At 39.8% G+C, this 19849-nt stretch overlaps 2 protein-coding genes and 1 long non-coding RNA gene across 3 annotated transcripts in view; 2 read left to right on the top strand and 1 right to left on the bottom strand.

Moving 5' to 3' along the window:
• The window catches only part of STX16 (syntaxin 16), a 385173-nt gene that overhangs the window by 128413 nt on the left and 236911 nt on the right, over positions 1 to 19849 (top strand). The window lies entirely within an intron of this gene.
• LOC148131084 (uncharacterized) lies at positions 6358 to 8368 on the bottom strand. The gene is made up of 2 exons (XR_015748429.1): positions 8276 to 8368; positions 6358 to 6637 (listed from the first exon to the last, which is right to left on the bottom strand). It is a non-coding gene; the product is annotated as an uncharacterized LOC148131084 (long non-coding RNA).
• Positions 7553 to 19849, top strand: part of GNAS (GNAS complex locus) — a 223816-nt gene continuing 211519 nt past the window's right edge. The window contains exon 1 of the mRNA XM_087959239.1: positions 7553 to 8141. Coding sequence (XP_087815365.1) covers positions 7934 to 8141 — 208 coding nt within the window. The 5' untranslated portion in view covers positions 7553 to 7933. The remainder of the gene's footprint in view (positions 8142 to 19849) is intronic.

Raw genomic sequence — 19849 nt, 5'->3', positions numbered from 1 at the left:
TTACCAAAACCAAAGATGTATTCCATGATGCCTGCTGAAATGACTGAATTAAGGAAATACATTGACAGCAATTTGGAACAAAGTTTTATTGAGCCTGCCAAATCAAGATTAGCTGCCCCTGTGTTGTTCAAGGAGAAGAAAGATGGTGGATTGAGATTGTGTGTTGACTTTAGAGGCGTGAACGCAGTATGCATCAAAAACATGTATCCTCTCCCTTTTATGAAGGACTTATTGAATCACCTGTCGAAGGGCAAAGTATTCACCAAGCTAGATCTCATGGAAGCTTACTACCGGGTCTGCATCAAAGAGGGACATGAGTGGAAAACTTTTAACTGCCCTCTGGGTAGCTTCCAATTCAAAGTTATGCCTTTCGGACTTCAGGGGGGTCCTGCAATGTTTATACAGCTCATCAATGAGGTGCTACACCTGCACCTTTACCGGCGGGTCCTCGTGTACTTGGATGACATCCTTATCTTCAGCAAAACCATGGAAGAACATGTTCAATTGGTCCGACAGGTTCTAGAAAAACTTCTAGCCACCAAATTATATGTGAAACTCTCAAAATGCGAATTCCACAAAGAGTCGCTAGACCACCTAGGCTACCGCATATCCAACCTGGGTATTGAAATGGACCCCGGAAAGGTGAAAGCGGTGCTGGACTGGCAACCCCCCAGAACCCAGAAAAAACTTGGGGTTTCTTGAGGTTTGCCAACTTCTATAGACAATTCATTCTGTCCTTTGCTGAAGTTGCCCTCCTGTTGACAGAGCTATTAAAAACGGTCCTGTCACCCAAAACCTTTCACTTGGGAAATTGCTTTTGAGCATGCCAGATCTGTTCCTAATAAATCAATTGGAGAGGTAACGTCTCAGAGTGATTGATATCATGGATACTTTCTGGATGAATGACACACTTTTGTTCACATCCCGAGTCATAAATTAAGACTCCTCAGTTTTACTTCATTCTTACAGAAACTCTAATTAAAATATTTATTCATCATAATTCATTTTATATATGTAAAATAAAAATTTGGAATTGTATTGAACCCTATAAAGAGAGTCCATTAACATCAATATTATTGAACATTTTATTTAAGCAAAATAGATTTTGAATTAAGTGTTTACTGAATATATGAAACACACTAGATTTTCTTTGGTAATTGATCTATTTATTACCATTTATAAACCATCTTATTCTCAGGTTTCCAGGCAGCAATTTATTAACAAAATGTTTGGCAAACTTATCATAGCAACCCATATGGAGATCTTCTGATCTGACCGTAATTCAAGAGAAAGTTGATGTCAGAAATTCTGTGAAAATGTTAAATAAGAAAGAAATTAGTTTGTTAAGTGTATCTTGTTTGGCAGAATTCTAACTGAAAGGGTATGTAAGGTAGCATTAGTAAAATTTGTGCACAGCAATTTTTCATTCTTCTGAAATCACAGAGAAATGCATATCAGAAAGAAAGTTTATTGATTGAAGAAATATGCATGTTAATAAAAAAAAAAGCATTTGATAAAATGAAAAGGGTTGAATTATAAAAAGTTTTGTACAAAGATTAAATTGTGTTGTTGAATGCAATAAGAGCAATATACAATGGAGGAAAAGACAATGGGGAAAAAGAATGGAAATAAGACAAAATATAGATTTCCAGTACAATCATGGGGATAAAAAAGCTTCTTGCTCTGACCCCCAATACTTCAAAGTATTATGATAAACACCAACAGAATCCAAATTTTGTATAAAAAGTTCAGCCTTTACGTATTGGCTGTGGAGCTTGCAGACTGCTGAACTGAGAGCCTGAAAAGCAAAAACCTATCAATTCTGGGTTGTTGCCATACCAAAATTGGACACCAACTGGCAAGGTATCACTCTCTCAACTCAGATTTTGGATAGTCGGAATTTTCCCCATAACTGATTTGAAATTCTGTAAAGACTCACTGAGTTTCTGGTATGGCTACCAAAGACCCAAAAAAGAAACAAGACAGTTTGATTGCTCTTTCTTGGCCTGCCTGACCTCCAAGGCCATATCTATCATTTGCTCAATAATGGAAGTTTGCTCTCTGCCTCAACCCCATTCTGAAGGCTCTATCTATCACTTTAAAAGTGATTTTACAAATAAATAAAATATAACCACGCAGTAAGTTTCCCCAACACATTTTCACAGATAATACAGGGAACACAATACATAACATTAAATAAAATAGGATAAAAGCTTCCATGCTGAATAGCATAGTGGCAATTAACCTGCACTGTAAAATAGAGTGAGCAGTTAATAGCCACAGCATTGGTGCAACCGTACATTGTAAACTGCAAAGTAAACACAATGCTGAACTATTTATCATATGGACAGGGCAAGGCAAGCTTCATGGATGGCTCAGGCAAGAACCTTCATCTGAACAGATTGATTTTTTCTCAGATCCTTTCATTTAAAAACAAAAACTATCGACAATTTTGGTTGACTAAAAAGGAAATCTCAAGCTTCTTAAGAGGAACTTAAGCTTCTTAAAATTCTTCCTGGAAAAATAATATTCAAATTACTGTTAATACCTCCACTGTACTCCTAAACAAGGCTGTATCTTAGTGTCATGCCCTTGTTAGAGTCAGACTTTGAGGAAGAGGAGGAACAGCCGACAGGGAGTGGAGGTGTGGCTCTGGAAGTTGTGGAGGAGGCTGGGGAAGGGCAGAGGCCGGCTGGACAGTCAGAGGAAGAACCAGGGCCATCCTCTCTTCATCCTAGTACACGCAGGGAGGAATGGAGAAGGAAACAACTTGGCTTATGATAGAGGAAACGGCCATGATCCCCCTCATTGGTTGCAGCTGGGGAGAATAGTATATGAGAGACGGTTAAAACACAGCATTGCCAGAAGTAAAGCATGTTTTATTTTGGGCTGAAGTTATCTTGGTTGGTGTCCTTCCAACAGACTGTGCCTTGTTATCTCCTTGAAGTTGGTAATTACTAATCCTGGTCCGTTGTGAAAATTCCTTCATTGTAGTCTGTTTTGTTTTTTTATTTCACCTCTATCTGCTCATTAAGTTCGAACTGTATTGCTTTCTTTTGAAGACTATTTTTGAATAAGTTTTATCTCCAACTGAGAATTATTGAATAGTGGGGCCAAGTTGGAGGCATTAAAGGATATTTATTTACGTTTTAGATTTTGTTACATTTGTATTACACTCCGGGTTATCACACTTAGACATTAATTTCTACAGTAGGCAGAAAAGTCCCCAGACAGAGATATTTTAACATGCTTCATGGTAGGTAAATATGGGCTAAACACTGAGGCAAAATCAGTGTTTCTCAATTTTGGGAACTTTGAGATATGTGAATTTCAACTCCCAGAATTCCCCAGCTAGCTTCACTGGCTAGATGCGTTTGTTAGACACCACTGTCTAAAACTGAGCCTTAGAAAATGCATACCATGTCAACTTGTCACAGGTAAAGCTCCCAGGTTCTTTTAAGGACATTCCTTGTAATCTCTTTGATCCCACCTAGCCATATTATCTCGTAACTTCCCTCAATTCTGCCAAGCCTACTCATTTTTCCTAAAATGAAGACAGCAGTTTCAGTGGCAGCCACAGATTTGCAAAAGATGCAGCAGTTAAAATATTTTTCAAGAAAGATATTTTATCTGCTCGTACCTTTTTTAAAGATGGTGCATAACCCAAATGATCTTTCCATCTCATTTCACCAGATCTCATTTCCAGCAAGCTGTTCATCTTTCTTATTATTTATATTTCCAGTCTGTTTAACCAATGGAACCCATTAGATCATCTAATTCCCAGAATTCTTCAAGGACCTGATTTGAAATTATTCATTATATTTACTAAAGAGTCAGTCTCTCTCTTATCTCACAAGACGGCTCCAAAGAGTACTTTGTGTATTGTCAGGAAGATGGTTAACATGGAAATATCTGCCTTGGCAGCAGTGTTTTGGTAGAAAGCATTTTTGATAATGGAAACTTGTAAACCAGATTGAGAAGTAAGCACTTAGGATGTAATTGCTATAGATTGAAAGGTATCATTTTGAAATGGAACAGAAAATAAAGGTGCTGACAAAAAGATAGTAAGGCACATGAGATGAAGTACCTCCCTTTATGGAGAATAATAGATGGGACACTCTTTTGTTGACTATTCTGTCCTTCCTGAAGAATCAGCACCTTGATGTTAGTATGGATGCTTATGGCTCCGTAGTTCCAGTGATCCAAAATATGTTGGCAACAACACAAATCCTTGCTGATAATGTTGAAAGGATAAGGGTGACAATAAAAGTAATTAAGGAGTAATTAAGAGTAATTAATTAATTAGGAGTAATTAAGAGTAATTAAGGGGCTTGCATAAGTGCACCATCATCCCTGTCCTATTGTCCCCATTTAATTGTACCTATTTTCTGTATTCTTACTCATGTTTATACTTATACCTATTATTTTGTAAGCAATTGACAAATCAAAATAAATAAAAAAATAAACAATAAGAGTACTTCATAATGAAGTGAAAAAAGCAAAGGTCTACAGCTATGTAAAGGATCTCCAAGACCAATCTCAGTAGAAGACCATTGCAAGCAACTTCAAAATTGTTACTAAGAATGTAGCTGGACATTTTTGGATACTTGGCAACCAGCTCACCTTTACAGCTGTTTGCAGTGTCCTATGATTACATGACCATGATTTGCAATGTTTTTTGCCATGATTTAATGCTCTTTCACAATTCATCCTGCAATATGAGCATCACATTCCCTTGGGAATAAACTAAATTGAGTTAAGTATATCTGAAATTGTGCTTGCATCCAACCATGCTGATCCTGCACAAAATGTACAACACATTCTTATATATGCCTAAACAAGTAACACTTCCCTAGTGATGCTGTGCCTTCATGTTTCTTCTAGGTACAATATGGAGGCAATTCACCAATTCCATTTTGGGATTTACATGAGCAAGTCCAGAAGTATTTTACAAGAAGAGTACTACACTCCTCTGTTCACAAGAGAATACCCTACACCACCAGGCTTGAGATTCTAGACTTAGACAACCGTGAACTACACCGGCTAAGATTGGACTTAAGCATAGTACATAAAATTATCTGTTATAATGTCTTACCAGTTAATGACTATTTCAGCTTTAACCACAATACAAGAGCACACAACAGATATAAACTTAATGTAAACCACTCCAAACTTGATTGCAGGAAGTATGATTTCAGCAACAGAGTGGTCAATGTCTGGAACTCACTACCTGACTCTGTTGTCACATGCTCAAACCCCCACTACCCTCAAACTAACCTCTACTGACCTCATCCCATTCCTAAGAGGTCTGTAAGGGGCGTGCATAAGCCCCCATCGTGCCTACCATCCCTGTCCTATTGTCCCCAATTATTCGTATATTTATGTTTATTCTTATTTCTATTATATTGTAAGTGTTTGACAAATCCGATAAATAAAAAATAAATATATCAACTACAATTATATTCAACTGAGGGATTTAGTTCCAAATAAATATTTTTGGGATTATAGCCAAAGCCATAATACTGCACAAATTTACCAGAAAAGGAACCTGTTAACAGAATGGTTTTGGATTTTTACTGATAAAGTATTTTCTTTTTCCCTTTAAATTATTAAAAGTTCTTTTTTTCCTTTACATTCTGAACATCCCTTTAAATTCCTTTAAATTATTAAAAGTTCTTTTTTTCCTTTACATTCTGAACAATGTGTTGTATTGTTCCTGTTGTATCATTTCTTGGTAAATTGTCCGATCACAAACTACAAGGCCATTCTTCTTCTTGTACTTTCTAAAAAAAGAGGAAAGAAAAAACGTGCCAACCACAGAGAGGACTATTCATTAAACTTTTTCTATGTAACTGATATAATTTATCAGTTATTGCAATACCAAAGTACTGTATTATGTTTACTGTCTTAGATGGTTCTTATAGATCTAGTTTGCAGTGTTTATATTGCCTTTGATAGGATTGTATTACTCTATTTTAAATTTCTAGGCTTCGTGCTGCATATCAGTTTGCCTTTAATACTCGCACCTTCCAAATGTTGGAAGAGTGAAGATACGTTACATGTTTGGTTCCTTTGGATTGCTAAAACCTATTATCACTCCTATGATATACATTCCATTTACACATGTATACTCTGAGTACAGCTCTCGTAGCATAGGAATCCCACCAATAGATGAATCCAGGCTCACTGCTTCCTCATCCAATATCTAGGAGATCACTCCTCAAATGCTGTCAGCATCTCTTTCTCTGTTCCTTAGCATGAAACTAAAGCAAACTGGAGAGTGACTGGAACAGAGAGAATACCTAACCGCAACTTAGATGTAGTGCAAAGTTATTTGTTATCATATTGGGAAGTGAAGAATATTTATTTTATTTCTTTATTAAATTTGTTTGCCATCCATCTCACTGTGAATAGGAAATGATTGATTAACAGAATCCAAAGACCTGTGGAAATAAGTGTTTTAAGCCAGTAAATAAATACCCTCAGGAAGGGAAACACAAATGACTTTGGCTTGGATGCTGTCTCAGTATGAAGAAAGTGTAGTTGAAGAGCAGAATATATGATCATGGCAGACTGCAGAAGGTAAACATGTGAGCCACAACATGGATGGAGGAGTCCCAGATGTGTTGGCTAGACCCTGCAATTGAAAAAGATTTCTTGAAAAGAGGCCATTGCATACAATTTCTCCATTAATACTAAGAAAACTACATAATTGAAATCAACAAGTATTAAGGTTTTTGCGGTTTTGTGCACTGCACATTCTGAGAACAAATTTCAATGCAAAAACTTTGCTTTAACTGCTTATATTAACAAAAAAATAAGTTGTTGGGGTAGGTCAAAAATTTATTTCATTAAAAACTTGTTTTCCAATTGTCCAGAATTTAGGGAAAGATTCTTTAGAGATCTTTCTAAAACAATATCCAAATCTTCACTCCATTGACACCCTCAAAGATCAGAGGAATAGTCTTTTACAGACAAATTTTAAAGGGCACAAAGAATTTTTTTAGTACAGACTATCATTATAGAGGTATCATTTAGGAGCCAGATTGTTGGGGGCAACATGCTGACTCTATAAACTGCTTAGAGAGAGCTGTAAAGCACTGTGAAGGTGTATAGGTCTAAGTGCTATTGCTATTTATGGCTGGAGGAACAATGGAACTTTTCTTCACCATATTTGCTATACATCAGCTAAAACGTTTTGCCTGGGAGATTAACTATGATTGTCTTATTGAAATCAAAAAGATAACCTGGTCCTTAACCCAGACTGGTTGGTGCCCAACTATGTGCATATATTGCTTTCAGTAAGTCTCTCTTCGCAAGGAATTAAGATTGTCGCGCGCTCTCTTGTCCCTTGCAACAGCGAAGTGTGTGGAGTAGATCGGAAGGAAAAAGAGGAGAAAGTACGAAGCAGCAGTGCTTAAACATTTAAATAAACCTAAAGAAGGAAGCAAAGGCAGCGTCGCGGTAGGAAGTAGTTTTTCGCTCTTCGATTTCTGGAGAATACGGTAAATTCGGCTCAGTCACGTGCTTTGCGGTCGGACACCCGCACACACCCAAATACACAAGCACAAAATACACACGCACAGACTGAAAGAGAGAAATAGACAGAAACACACATACATACATACATACATACATACATACATACATACATACATACACACATACATAAAGCAAAAGAGGGAGACTAATTTGAAAGAGGGGAAGTAGCAGCCAAGGAAGAGCAAGGCAAAACGCGTCGCTGGGTTCCGAGGAAAAGTTTCCACCACTCTTGAAAGTCTATGGAGGTTCTCGGGGGCCGCCACTTTGAAAGTCGCCCAACTTGGGAGAACTGGCAGAGACTCCCAAAGTCCGCCCGGCACGCGCGGAGCGAATAACAAACGCGCAGAGAAAAGCGAGCGTGCCTTTCTACACGCTCTCCCTCCTCGGCAGCATGGGGATGTGCTATAGCCTTCGCTCCGGGGGAGACCACCTGCCCATCCCCGCCTATCCCGCAGGCGGAGAGGCGGCGGAGTTGCAAGCCGCCAAGAAGAACAGCAGAATCAAAGAAAAAGCGGATCGGAAGCGCAGCCAAAGCATCGACAAGTCCCTCAAAGCCGAGAAGAGGGAGTACAAGCAGACGCACAGGCTGCTTTTGCTAGGTGAGAGGGAGCGAGCCGGGCGCGAAGGCGGCGGCGGGGGGCGTGTGTGGTTGGCGGGAACCGTCGAAGGGAGGCGGTTGGCATCTGTCTGGCATTACATCCATCTCTTCCCCCGCCTGTCATCACATACACACCACATCCTGGCGCCCTGTTGGTTTGGGACACCTCTCCCCCTCACCAGCCACTCTGGCAGGGACGGCAACGGGCGTAGTTCACCACGCTTCGAGGGCGTCACCTGTTTGCCTCGCCTTTTCCCCGTCGCCTTTCTTTGCTTTGTAATTCAGTTTGCTCCTCCTCCTTCCCTCTTCCTTTTTACGGCGCCACATAAAACAGGACAGTCACTGTGGAAAGGGAAGTTTTCCAGCGTTTGCGTTTGCCTTTTGTGGGATTCGATATTTATATTACTAGCGTTATTGTTTCTCTCCGCTGTAGAGTCCGCCCGCCCAACTAACTAACTAGCTAACTAACTAACCAACCAACCAACCAATCAATCCCTCGGTGCCTACCAAGACGTTTTTGCAAAGATGATGCAGAAAAGGGAGGGTTCTGTTTATGTCCAAAAGTTTGGGAGCTGTAAATTATACTGTTGTTCCAACATGACTTTCTCCCACCACACCCACTAATCACCCAGATTAGTATTTGAAAAAGCATGAGCCTAGCCAACCTGCCTTGAGGGCCAAGTAGCTGAGAAGAGAGGAATTATCCTGGGACCTATGTTGGGGAAGGTACAATTTAGCTATTGTGAAAAGTGTATGGAAAGGGATGATTTGTTAGGGCTCCTCTGGAGAGTGGTTCAAATCTAGTCCCAGGAAGAGCAGTGGCCGACATGGGGATGTTTGGATGGAGCACGCTTGAATCAAGTGCCCAAGGTTTAATAAATAAACTTTAATAAATCAAAAACTCAGAGGGAGAAAAGCTTTATCCTCTTGAAATCCATGGAGAGCCCCAATGTGTGTTGGCAGTCGCTTCTTCCAGATGGTTAAATGGCTTCTTATGAAAAAAAAAATTTAATAGTTTATCTTAAAACTTTAATTAATGTAAAGTTTATCTTACATTAAAATGTAAATTAAATCAAGGAGATGAACTTTTCACTCTCTTCCCTGCCTGGCTCTGAACTCTTCCTGTAAGTGAGGAGCTAAGTCATGGCTCTTCTTCCTCCTTACTGACCAGGAGGATCTGGGCGAGAATTGATTGTAGTAATTATGAAAGGATTATTCAGGGCAGCCTTGCATTCTTCTAGTCTTCGCTGAAAATATTTGATTTATCCAACAGAAGTCCATATGTGTAGCTGAGGGTTGAACTGTGGTGTCCTTGGTGCTTTCTGTGCTTGGTTGTGCACTTCCAGATATTTCAGTACCCAACTGGGTATACAGTAGTAACTTCACTGCAAGTAAGTCTGGGACTCCACAGTTCAACCCTCAGCTGTATATATATTCATATTTATTGGTACTTGTGGTAGTGCATAACATTGAGCAGTGATGTTCATAGGGAGAGGAGAGATCAAAAAAGGCAAAATGGTGGAAGTAGTGTCATGATGCCAGCCCCCCTTGTAGCCACTGCAGCCCTCCACTCTTCTACTAAGCAGGGATGTGACCTGGCAGACCAAAAGGGGGCAGGGGGTTGCACTATGATGCTATTTCCACCATGTTGACTTTTTTTTTTTATCCACCCACATCTCTGACACTGCTGAAAAAATTGCTTCCTTCACACAAACACACACACACACATACACAAGGGGTGTGTGTGTGTGAGTGTAGTGAGAGAGAGAGAATGCTTTATTACAGACATAGGCAGCCCAAGAAAAATATCATTCCACAGTACGAACAAGTTAATGTAAAATCAATGAAACTGTATAGAAATATAATGCATAAATATAAACAATCTACTGAATAAACAAATATGGCTAAAATAGGTGATGATCAATACAGTCAGACAATATCTAAGAGCTGCTTAAAGGCTGTGGTGTATTGTATAGAGAGTGGAACAATATTTGGAGATGTTCCGCAAAATAGAATCAGATTCATCTGCTGATAACAGGTACTAGAGATAAAAAGAGCAGAACAACCAGAACATTTGACTAAAAATGGAGGCATGTCTCCTCTGATATAGATAATATACACCCCGGTGTTCCTCCTGGTAATTTCCTGTGTTCCTAAAGGTAACTGGGCAGATACCACTTCATTCCTCATCCAAAGTTTCTACGGTAGTAGCTCATATCTCAGTCAGAAGTGAAATACACAGGCATATGTCACATTTTAAGCATTACAACACACATAAAAAATTCCATGTTCAGCTTCTGACATGTCCAAGAAGGGCTAAATAGTGTTGGAGAATTGTGGCCAATCATTATGGACAATACTGCTGGGCAGCACTTGGGTTTCTGTAAAAAAATAAGGGGGCACAAATGTAGCATCCATCTACGACTCTTTAAAACAGCCACTTCTTCTCCAAGCATTGTGTAGTTGTGTATTTTCCTGATATAATGTGGCAGGTGTAGAAGACTTTACCTTTTGGAATCAAACCCAAAGCCCTAGTAGATACAAGTGGCCTATATGAGCTTTTCCTATGACTTATGTCACCAGGTGTCCATCCCAAAATAAAGCATACATCTGTTGTATATCCTAATACAGCCACACCGTTGTCTTCCCTTTCATTCATATTTATACAGCTGCATCATGGAGATAGAACTGAATGTCAGATTGGGACTTCACCCTAGGCAGCGGGGGAGTGGGCTGATGATCTCCTCTTAACATCATCTTATTATTTCATGCAGAAGAACTAGGAAGTGATGCTGTTTGTCTCCTGCATACAGAAACCTTGTTCTTCATCAGCATCTGTTTTTTTCCCTTCAAAGGGAAATAACTTTATTTTAGCTTAATGTTGACATGTTAGCTTCCATGATGGACAAAGGTGTTGAACGTGGCAGCTTTGATGTAGGCTTCTCGTGTGATCATGGAGCATTTATTGTTTATTTTCAGTTGGGGCATGTTTTGCAATCTGCTGGACCAGTTCCTCTCCTGTGGTTTGGCACCAAGCCTTTCAGACAAGGCTGCTGAAGCTTAGAAAAACCAACCATTTCCAAGTAAATGTTGTTTGTGTTCCCACCTGTCCTGGATATTTAATGACCCCTCCATAAAGTTCAAACAAGAGGCCCCAGAGAAATGGAAGGGCCTCATTTTTTTTTCCAATTTTTGTAATTCTTCTTTTTGTCTTCATTGATTAAAAAAATTGAGAATTTATGTCAGTTATTTAGTTATGTTGTTGTATCATCCCTATATTGCCATTCTGCTAGTAGCTTAGAAGAATTAATGCATAAGATTTTTGTTGTGTTATCAAGGTTGCTTATTCTGTCATGGCTTTAGAGGATAACTCTGGTTTCTAGCCCAATAAGTTGGCTAAGTTGACTTGGACTGCAGAGATTTTTAAGATCAGGACTAGGATATTTTATTTATTTTATTTATTTGTATCCTGCTTTTATTATTTTTACAAATAACTCAAGGCAGTGAACATATCTAATATGCCTTCCTCCTCCCTATTTTCTCCAGAACAACAACCCTGTGAGGTGAGTTGGGCTGAGAGCGTAACTGGCCCAAGGTCATCCAGTTGGCTTTCATGGCTAAGGCAGGACTAGAACTCGCCACCTCCTGCTTTAGCATTCATCCTTCATGATCTGTTCCTAAACTGTTTGTAAGGACAGATTAGCTTTTTTTTCTGTTGTTTTTCATTCTCTTCATTAGAATTGTTTAGAAATAGACATTTATTTATTTTTAAACAAATTTATAGTTGACTCTGGTCTGGGCAGCAAACAACAATCAATAAAACAATGTACCTGTACCATATTTTTAAAAATACATTAATAGGTTAATAACAATGTAACTGTTTGTTGAGGATTCTTTTAATAACAATTCCTATCCTTTTAAAGCTTTTGCCCAAAAGCAGAAGATTCGATCACTCTTGTTAATGTAAACACTTCTCTTAACTTACTCTACACTTTAGAACATAGAATAATAGGGATGGAAGGACTTTGGAGATGTAGTCCAACCTCCTGCTCAAATTCTAGACAAATGGCTGTCCAGTTTCTTCTTGAAAACCTCAAGTGATGAACCACACACAACTTCCAGAGGTAAGCCCTTCCACTGATTAATTGTTCTCACTATTAGGAAATTTCTCCTTAGTTCTAGTTTGGATCTCTCTCCTCAGATGCTTTGGAGACCCCATCTTCTCTGTGACAGCCACTCAAGTACTGGAAGATGTCTACCATGTCACCCCTAGTCCTTCTCTTTATTAGACTAGAGATATACCTAGTTCCCACAATTGGTCCCTTCTCATCTTTGTTGTTGATGAGCCTATATCCTTTTGGGTATGTTTGTTGAGACAGCTTTAGATGGTCTTGGATGCAGGGGAATATTTAGGCCTATTTCACTGCAATTTTCTTTTTTAGTAAACGCATTTAATATTTTTACTCAGTTCTTGACTGATGCTACTGCATCCAATGTATTTCTGCTCAGAAATAAGTACGGGACCTGATTCTTCTAAGTGGGTACAAGATTGCTGCCTCAGTAGTAACACATTAATATATTAATTCATTGGAGAGTTTACATCCCTTTGTTGGAATTATTTCCAGAAAAATAATGTTGATATGTAAGAGCATGAAAATGGACACAAATTAGATAACCATTGTAATAAAAATGTAAAGACAACTTGAAAGGGCACTTCCCTAAGACATGATGTTCAGTGTTTGTCTTTTGAGCATTCTGATTGGCAAAAACTGGGACTATTGGTTCATTCAAGAGTTTGGAGTTAAGAAGAGCAGCCTGCCAATGGCTTAATGTACATCTCCATACATAGGATGTTAGTATGGTAGAGGAAGGCGATGTAACTTGTTATGTATTTAGCCATATGTAGTTAGAAATGTTATGTAAACTTCTTTCTCTGAAGAATAACCCTTTTCACCTACTTGAATTTCACAAAAGGCACTTCTCTTCCATTGCCCTCTGAAAAGCTCTGATTCTCCTGGAAATTATATAGGGCACGTCACACATGTCTTAAATGTCGACTTGCTTGATAATGCCTTTCTAAGGAACTATTGTATTCTAGAAAGGCTCTCAGCAAGAAGCCAAATCTTACTGGCTTTAATTTTAAGAAAAGAAAGAGGAAGGGGGATATAACTTGGAAGATTGGATATTGGAAATGAGGTCTTCTCACTGTTGTAAGGAGGCTAAGGATGGGTTAACCGTGGCTCCAAAAGAAAGAAAAGTCTGGGAGATGGGGGAAAAGGGATTTGTGCAAACACCGACAAAAATCCTTCCATTCAATCCCAAAGACAACTATTAACAGAATAACCAAATAACAGAGTTGGAAGGGACCTTGGAGGTCTTCTAGTCCAATCCCCTGCTCAAGCAGGAGACCCTATACAATTTCAGACAAATGGTTGTTCAATCTCTTCTTAAAAACCACCACTGATAAACACTTGTGAAGGAAAGCTGTTCCACTGATTAATTGTTCTAACTGTCAGGAAATGTCACCTTAGTTCTAAGTTGCTTCTCTCCTTGATTAGTTTCCATCCATTGCTTCTTGTCCTGCCTTCTGGTGCTTTGGAGAATAGCTTGACTCCCTCTTCTTTGTGGAAGCCCCTTCGATATTGGAACAGTGCTATCATGTCACCCCTAGACTTTCTTTTCATTAAACTAGACATGCCCAATTCCTGCAGCCGTTCTTCCTATGCTTTAGCCTCGTTCTTCCTTTGCTTTAGCCTCATTCTTCCTTTGCTTTAGCCTCGTTCTTCCTTTGCTTTACCCTCGTTCTTCCTATGCTTTAGCCTAGTTCTTCCTTTGCTTTAGCCTCCAGTCCCCTAATCATCTTGGCTGTTCTTCTCTGCACTCTTCCAAGAGTCTCAACTTTATATCATGGCAACCAAAACTGGATGCAATTTTCCAAGTATGGCCACTTGGAATTCCACATTTCAAGTGACCACACTTCGAATATTGCATCTAGGCTTGGTCACCGCAATATAAAAAATATGTTGTGACTCTTAAGTGGTTACTTAAAAGGGTGTCAGTGTTGTGGCACTTTCCGGGCAAACTATTGGTAGTTGTATAGGCCTCCTAATGCTCATGAATTCATAAAGCAATTGTTTCTCTGTGTTAGGATAAGGGTTGGAGTTCATGGACCTCTCCTTTGGTAGTCCCTGAGTTCAGTACCCCAAATGACTGTCAGTGGAAAGATTGCTTATAAGGATTTTTTTTTTTTCATCACCATCATCACCACAAACAGTCCCTACATCAACCAGTTGCTAAGTGAGGATTACCTGTATATGAAAAGGAGACTCGGGAGAGAGAGAAGAGAGGAAAATATAGTGGCCAGTTCTTCTAGCTGAACTATGAATTTCCAGCAATCACCAGGACTCAGTGCGGACCCAAAGGTACACATAGCTAATGAATATGAAGGCTCTTGGAACAATAAGGATAACGAGTATTCCTTGTTTATTGGTTTCTAATAGATGAGAGTATTTGTAGCTCAGGGTTGAAATGAGCAGTCCTGGGTGAGCAGTCTGGGCTTCGTGGTTTTCTTGCAGACATTTCATGACCCAATAAGGTACTAGCTAGGTGTACTGATGATGTTACCTAGTTGGGCAATGAAATGTCTACAAGAAAGTAACCAAGCTCAGAGAGCACAAATGTGCTCTTCAACTTATGACAACAACTGAGCCCAACATTTCTGTTGCTGAGCGAGACATTTGTTAAGTGGAGTTTTGCTCAATGTTATGACCTTTCTGGCCATAGTTATTAAGTGAATCCCTGAAGTTCAATCGGTAAGACGGCGGTTAAGTGAATCTAGTTTCCTCATTGACTTTGCTTGTCAGAAGGTCACAAAAGGGATCACATGACCCTGGGACAATGCAACCGTCGTAAATATGACTCAGTTGCCAACTACTCAAATTTTGATCATGTGACCATGGGGATGCTGCAATGGTCATATCCCTTTTTTCCAGTGTTGTTGTAACTTTGAATGGTCACTAAATGAACTGTTGTAAGTCAAGGACTATAAAATTCTTCTTTCCAGATTTATCACTATCTGGATTAAATTGCCATTTATGAGACTCAACCATTGTCTTTTAATCATTTAAGTCTATTTTTCTTCCATTTTCTTCTCATATTCTTTACAGTCTGTCACAAGCAGGGGTGGGATTCTACTGGTTTGGACCAGTTCGTGCGAACCGGATGTTAAATTTGCATCTGGTTTGCGGAACTGGTATTTGAACCGATCGGCTGGCCCTGCCCACCCCACCCTACCCTCCCAGGAGTCCCCATGCAGCCCATTTTCGATGCGGATAAGTGCAGGATCCACGTAGAGGCTCTGGGAGGGGGAAAACTGGGCCTTCCGGAGGTCCAGAAATGGGCCTATTTCTGGCTCCAGAGCCCGGGGGAGGCCATTTTCGCCCTCCCAGAGGACCCTTGGGAAGGCAAAAAATGGCCCTCCCGGAAATTCCGATAGGCCATGCCCACCATGGCCACGCCCACCCAGTTGCTGGGATTTTTGAATCCCACCCTTGGTCACAAGCTCTCTTATTTTTTGTCCTTCGTGGGCAACCCACCCTTCTTGGAACCCATGTCTAGGCATCCAGTGGTGGTATTAAGCCGGTTCGCTCTGGATCGGGGGAACCGGTAGCAAGAATTTGGTGTGGGTCGCCAAACCTGTAGTAAATTCTGGCTGGCCACGCCCCCAACCTGGTCGCCCTCCTGCCCAATGCTTGCTCACTCCGCCTGTCTGACGTTTGCCTAAGGTATTTCTTCTTTTTTTTTTACCCCTCCCGACAATCAGCTGTACATAGATCAGCTGTGCCGGAATTCCCATTGCTGAGGCCCAGGAAGGCAAAAAATGGCTCAGCCCCCACCGTCCATTTCTTTTCTTCCTGAGCCTCAGGGGAGCAAAAATGCCCCCCCAGGCTTTTCTGAGGCCCAGAAGGCCCCCAAAATGGGTGGGGGCTGCAAAAAAAGGAAAGCCATGCCCACCAATGGAATGGAGGCACTACCTTCGTTTTTTAAATACACGCCCTCCCCTTCATTTGCAAGATATATATTAGTAAAATTAGTATATATTAACATAACAATTTGAATTTCCCATGAATAAAGAGTAAGTTCACTTCCTCCTGTTCTCTATAACATGTAGTATTTATTAAGAACTTACTGAGGAAAACAGGATATCTGTACAAGCTACGCTAGCATCCCAAAATAACTAAATTATGTCATTTAATCTTGTACAGACACCCATGCCAGGAACTAAGCTTCCTTTTCCTTCAGAATTAGGAATGATCCATTTATTTATTTGTATCACATGTTTCTAATCTGAAGATCCCCAGACGTTTTCCAGGCAATTGCCGATAGGAATATAGATCTGCTTTCTTGTCTCAGCACAAGGATGCCCAACCGTTTCCAGAGCAGGTGCTCTTCATGCCTCCACCTGTATCTCAGCATCTTACTGTAGCAGAGACCGCCATGAACAACTTAAGGCTTTGTGGCTCCATTTGGTTCTACTGGTTTTCTGTTGGACCTTCTTCTTGAATCTAATCCCTGACCCCTTCTTCCACTCAATAGTCCCTTTCTGGCGAGAAATACGACTGGAACTCTGGCTTTTGCAGCTGCTGCCACCGAATGGTCAAAATGCTGAACAAGCTCAGAGCACCAAGGACCTCTCATTTCATCCAGGATCTACAATATATTATTCTCCTTTATTGGCAGAACAAGCAGTCTGTCAGTCTACCCAAAATTGGACAAAATTTTCTTTCGGGTAATGACAGGGTGGGAAAAAATTATTTTTTTAAAAAAATAAAAAAATAAAAAAATTGGATTTTTTGATTTAAATCGGATTTTTTGATTTTTTTATCAAATTTAAGGCAATCTATCTAAATATAGTTTTCTATTTAAGATACATTAATAACTTAGTTTATTCAGCATGAAATGGAATTCAGTTATTTAGCATGAGGCTGTATATTCTTCAATATTTACATTTTTGGTAAACTCATTCAATGTTCTGCAAGCTGACATAACATGCACTGCTTCGATGCATTCACACAATTTCACAGTAACCATGAGATAAAACATCCAAAAGTTCAGGAATATTCCTTTATCCCATTGTTTTGTCAATCTGTGTACACTACAAACTGTATGATTGTTTGAAGAGAAATGCATCTGTACCACCAGGTTCCAAGCGTGAGGAGGAAGGGCAAGCAGTAAAAATGAAAGTGAAATCTTCTAAGCAGCTTATAAATATAATATTAGTGCACCTGTCATTTCAGATCCATCATGGCAGCGCCTGTTAGAGGGCATCCCTTCATCTGTTGCCTGCCACGTCCCTCACCTTGTTGTATCACTGCCACATCACCAGACGTCCCATTAAAGTGAATGGGACTGTTGGTGAGTCAATAGGGGTCAGAGGAGGAGCTGCTGCAGGACAGAGATGACAGCTGCTCTTTAAAAATTATGATTTAAATCGCTTTGATTTAAATCAGGGGTGTCCAACCTTTCACCTTCCCTGGGCCACATTAGAAGATGAAAATTTGGTTTGGGCCGCACATAAAATAAAATAAAATAATAAAATAAAATAAAATAAAATAAAATTAAATTAAAATAAAATTAAAATTAAATTAAATTAAAATAAAATAAAATAATAAAATAATAATAAAATAAAATAAAATAAAATAAAATAAAATAAAATAAAATAATAAAATAAAAATAAAATAAAATAAAATAAAATAAAATAATAAAATAATAAAATAAAATAAAATAAATAATAAAATAAAATAAAATAAAATAAAATAATTTTTTTTTTATTATTTATTATTAATTAAAAATTATTTATTTTTATTTTATAATTTTCCGCCAAATTTTGCGGGGTGGGGGAGGGGAAAGAAAGCTCGCCCGCCTCGCGCCTACCTCTCCTCCTGCAAATGCAGCAGTAGCGGCGGGGCAGAAGCAGCGGTGGCGGCGGCAACAGCAGGAGGTGGCGGGGTGGGACTTTTGGGCTGCGGCTGCCCGCCTTTTCTGTTGCTCGCCTCGCCCGCCTCGCGCTTGCCTCTCCTCCTCCTCCTCCTCGCTGGATCTTTCACGAAGGTTGGGGTGGGCGTTGGGCTGCATTACGAGGCGACCTGGGCCGCATGCGGCCCATGGGCCACGAGGTTGGACAAGCCTGTTTTAAATCAAGCCTTTTTACTAGTGATTTAAATCATGATTTAAACTGTGATTTAAATCAAATCCATTCTGGGTAATGATACAGGAATCTATGATCCAATCACAACAGGATCATTTAAATAAGGACTTTCTTATTTAGTGAAAGAAAAGGTTTGGGAAACCCTGACCTCCAGAGTCCAAAGCAGTGTTGGCTTGGAGGACGTGGCAGGGGAAGGATACTGTAAAATCTCCAGTCAGAGGGGGTATTTGCTGGTTCTCCCAACTACTCAAAATTTCCGCTACCGGTTCTCCAGAACTGGTCAGAATACCACCTCTGGTCCAAAGCCTTGAAATTAGCTTGCCAGGACCCTGCTTAACACCTGTAATGCTTATAAAGGACTTATACTGTGGCTTTTGGGGTTGGGAATTGCTTCCCATTGGCTGCTCAATGGATGGATTGATTTTAGAAATGTATAAAGCTGCTCAACATTTCAGGTAGTCCTCAACTTATGACCACAACTGAGACCAGGATTTCTGTGGTTAAACGAGACAGTTTTTAAGTGAGTCATGCCCAGTTTTATGATCTTTTTTGACATAGTTGTTTAAGGGAATCACAACTGCAGTTGTTAAGTGAATCATGCAGTCATTAACAAGTTTGGCTGCCCCCAGTGTCTTTGTTTGTCAGAAGCCAACTGGGAAGGTGTCAGATGGCATTCACATGACCACGGGATGCTGCAATCGTGATAAGCACATGCTGGCTGCCAAGCGCCCAAATTTTGAACATGTGACTGTGGAGATGCTGTGCAACAGTTGTAAGTGCGAGTACTGATTATAAGTCACTTTTTTCAATGCCATTGTAACTGAGGACATATGTCCGCCCCACCAGAGCTGATAAGGTGAGCACATTCCCACCCTCCCACTCTTATTCCTGACTCGGGAATTCTGGGAGTTGAAAGTGCACAGGTTGTAAAGGGACCATAGTTGTCTACCTCTGCCTTAAACATTGCCATCTTGTGGGTCCTTGGAAGTGTGCCTTTTCCCCTGTAGTTCCTATCCCATGAAACATTGTCTCTAAGATCCAACAAGCCCCCACCCTTCTATCCTTCCAGAAAGTACTTAAAACTTGTTTCTTTCCCAGATATTGGGATAGGTTGAGGCTAGGGTGGGACAAGGCTAGGGTGGGACAGAAAAGTGTCATTGTGATGCCAGGTTTTTCTGTTTTGTTTTATTGATGTTGGTTTTATACTGTTTTATATTGTTTTATTGGCTGTCCAGAGTTGTCTTAAGGTGGGCACTTATATAAATGTTTTAAATAAATAAATTGCCCAATCTGTAGTTGAGATTGAGTATCATTAGCTATGATTGTCTTCCTCTCCTAATATTGTGTTGTTACAACTCCCATATTAATCCCTGCAGCAAACTTCAGGTCTTCAGCAGCATTTAACTGCTGCGTAAATACAGATGACTACCAGACGGCAGCCAAGAGATATAGTATAAAACCCTAACCCTAGGATTTTGCTGCCACATATTGGTTGATAGATC

The sequence above is a fragment of the Notechis scutatus genome, chromosome 3 (assembly GCF_049901735.1).
Source record: "Notechis scutatus isolate UNSWTSFEM ecotype Mainland chromosome 3, rNotScu1.2, whole genome shotgun sequence".
Lineage (NCBI taxonomy): Eukaryota > Metazoa > Chordata > Lepidosauria > Squamata > Elapidae > Notechis > Notechis scutatus.
This window is presented reverse-complemented; position numbering and strand designations above follow the sequence as displayed.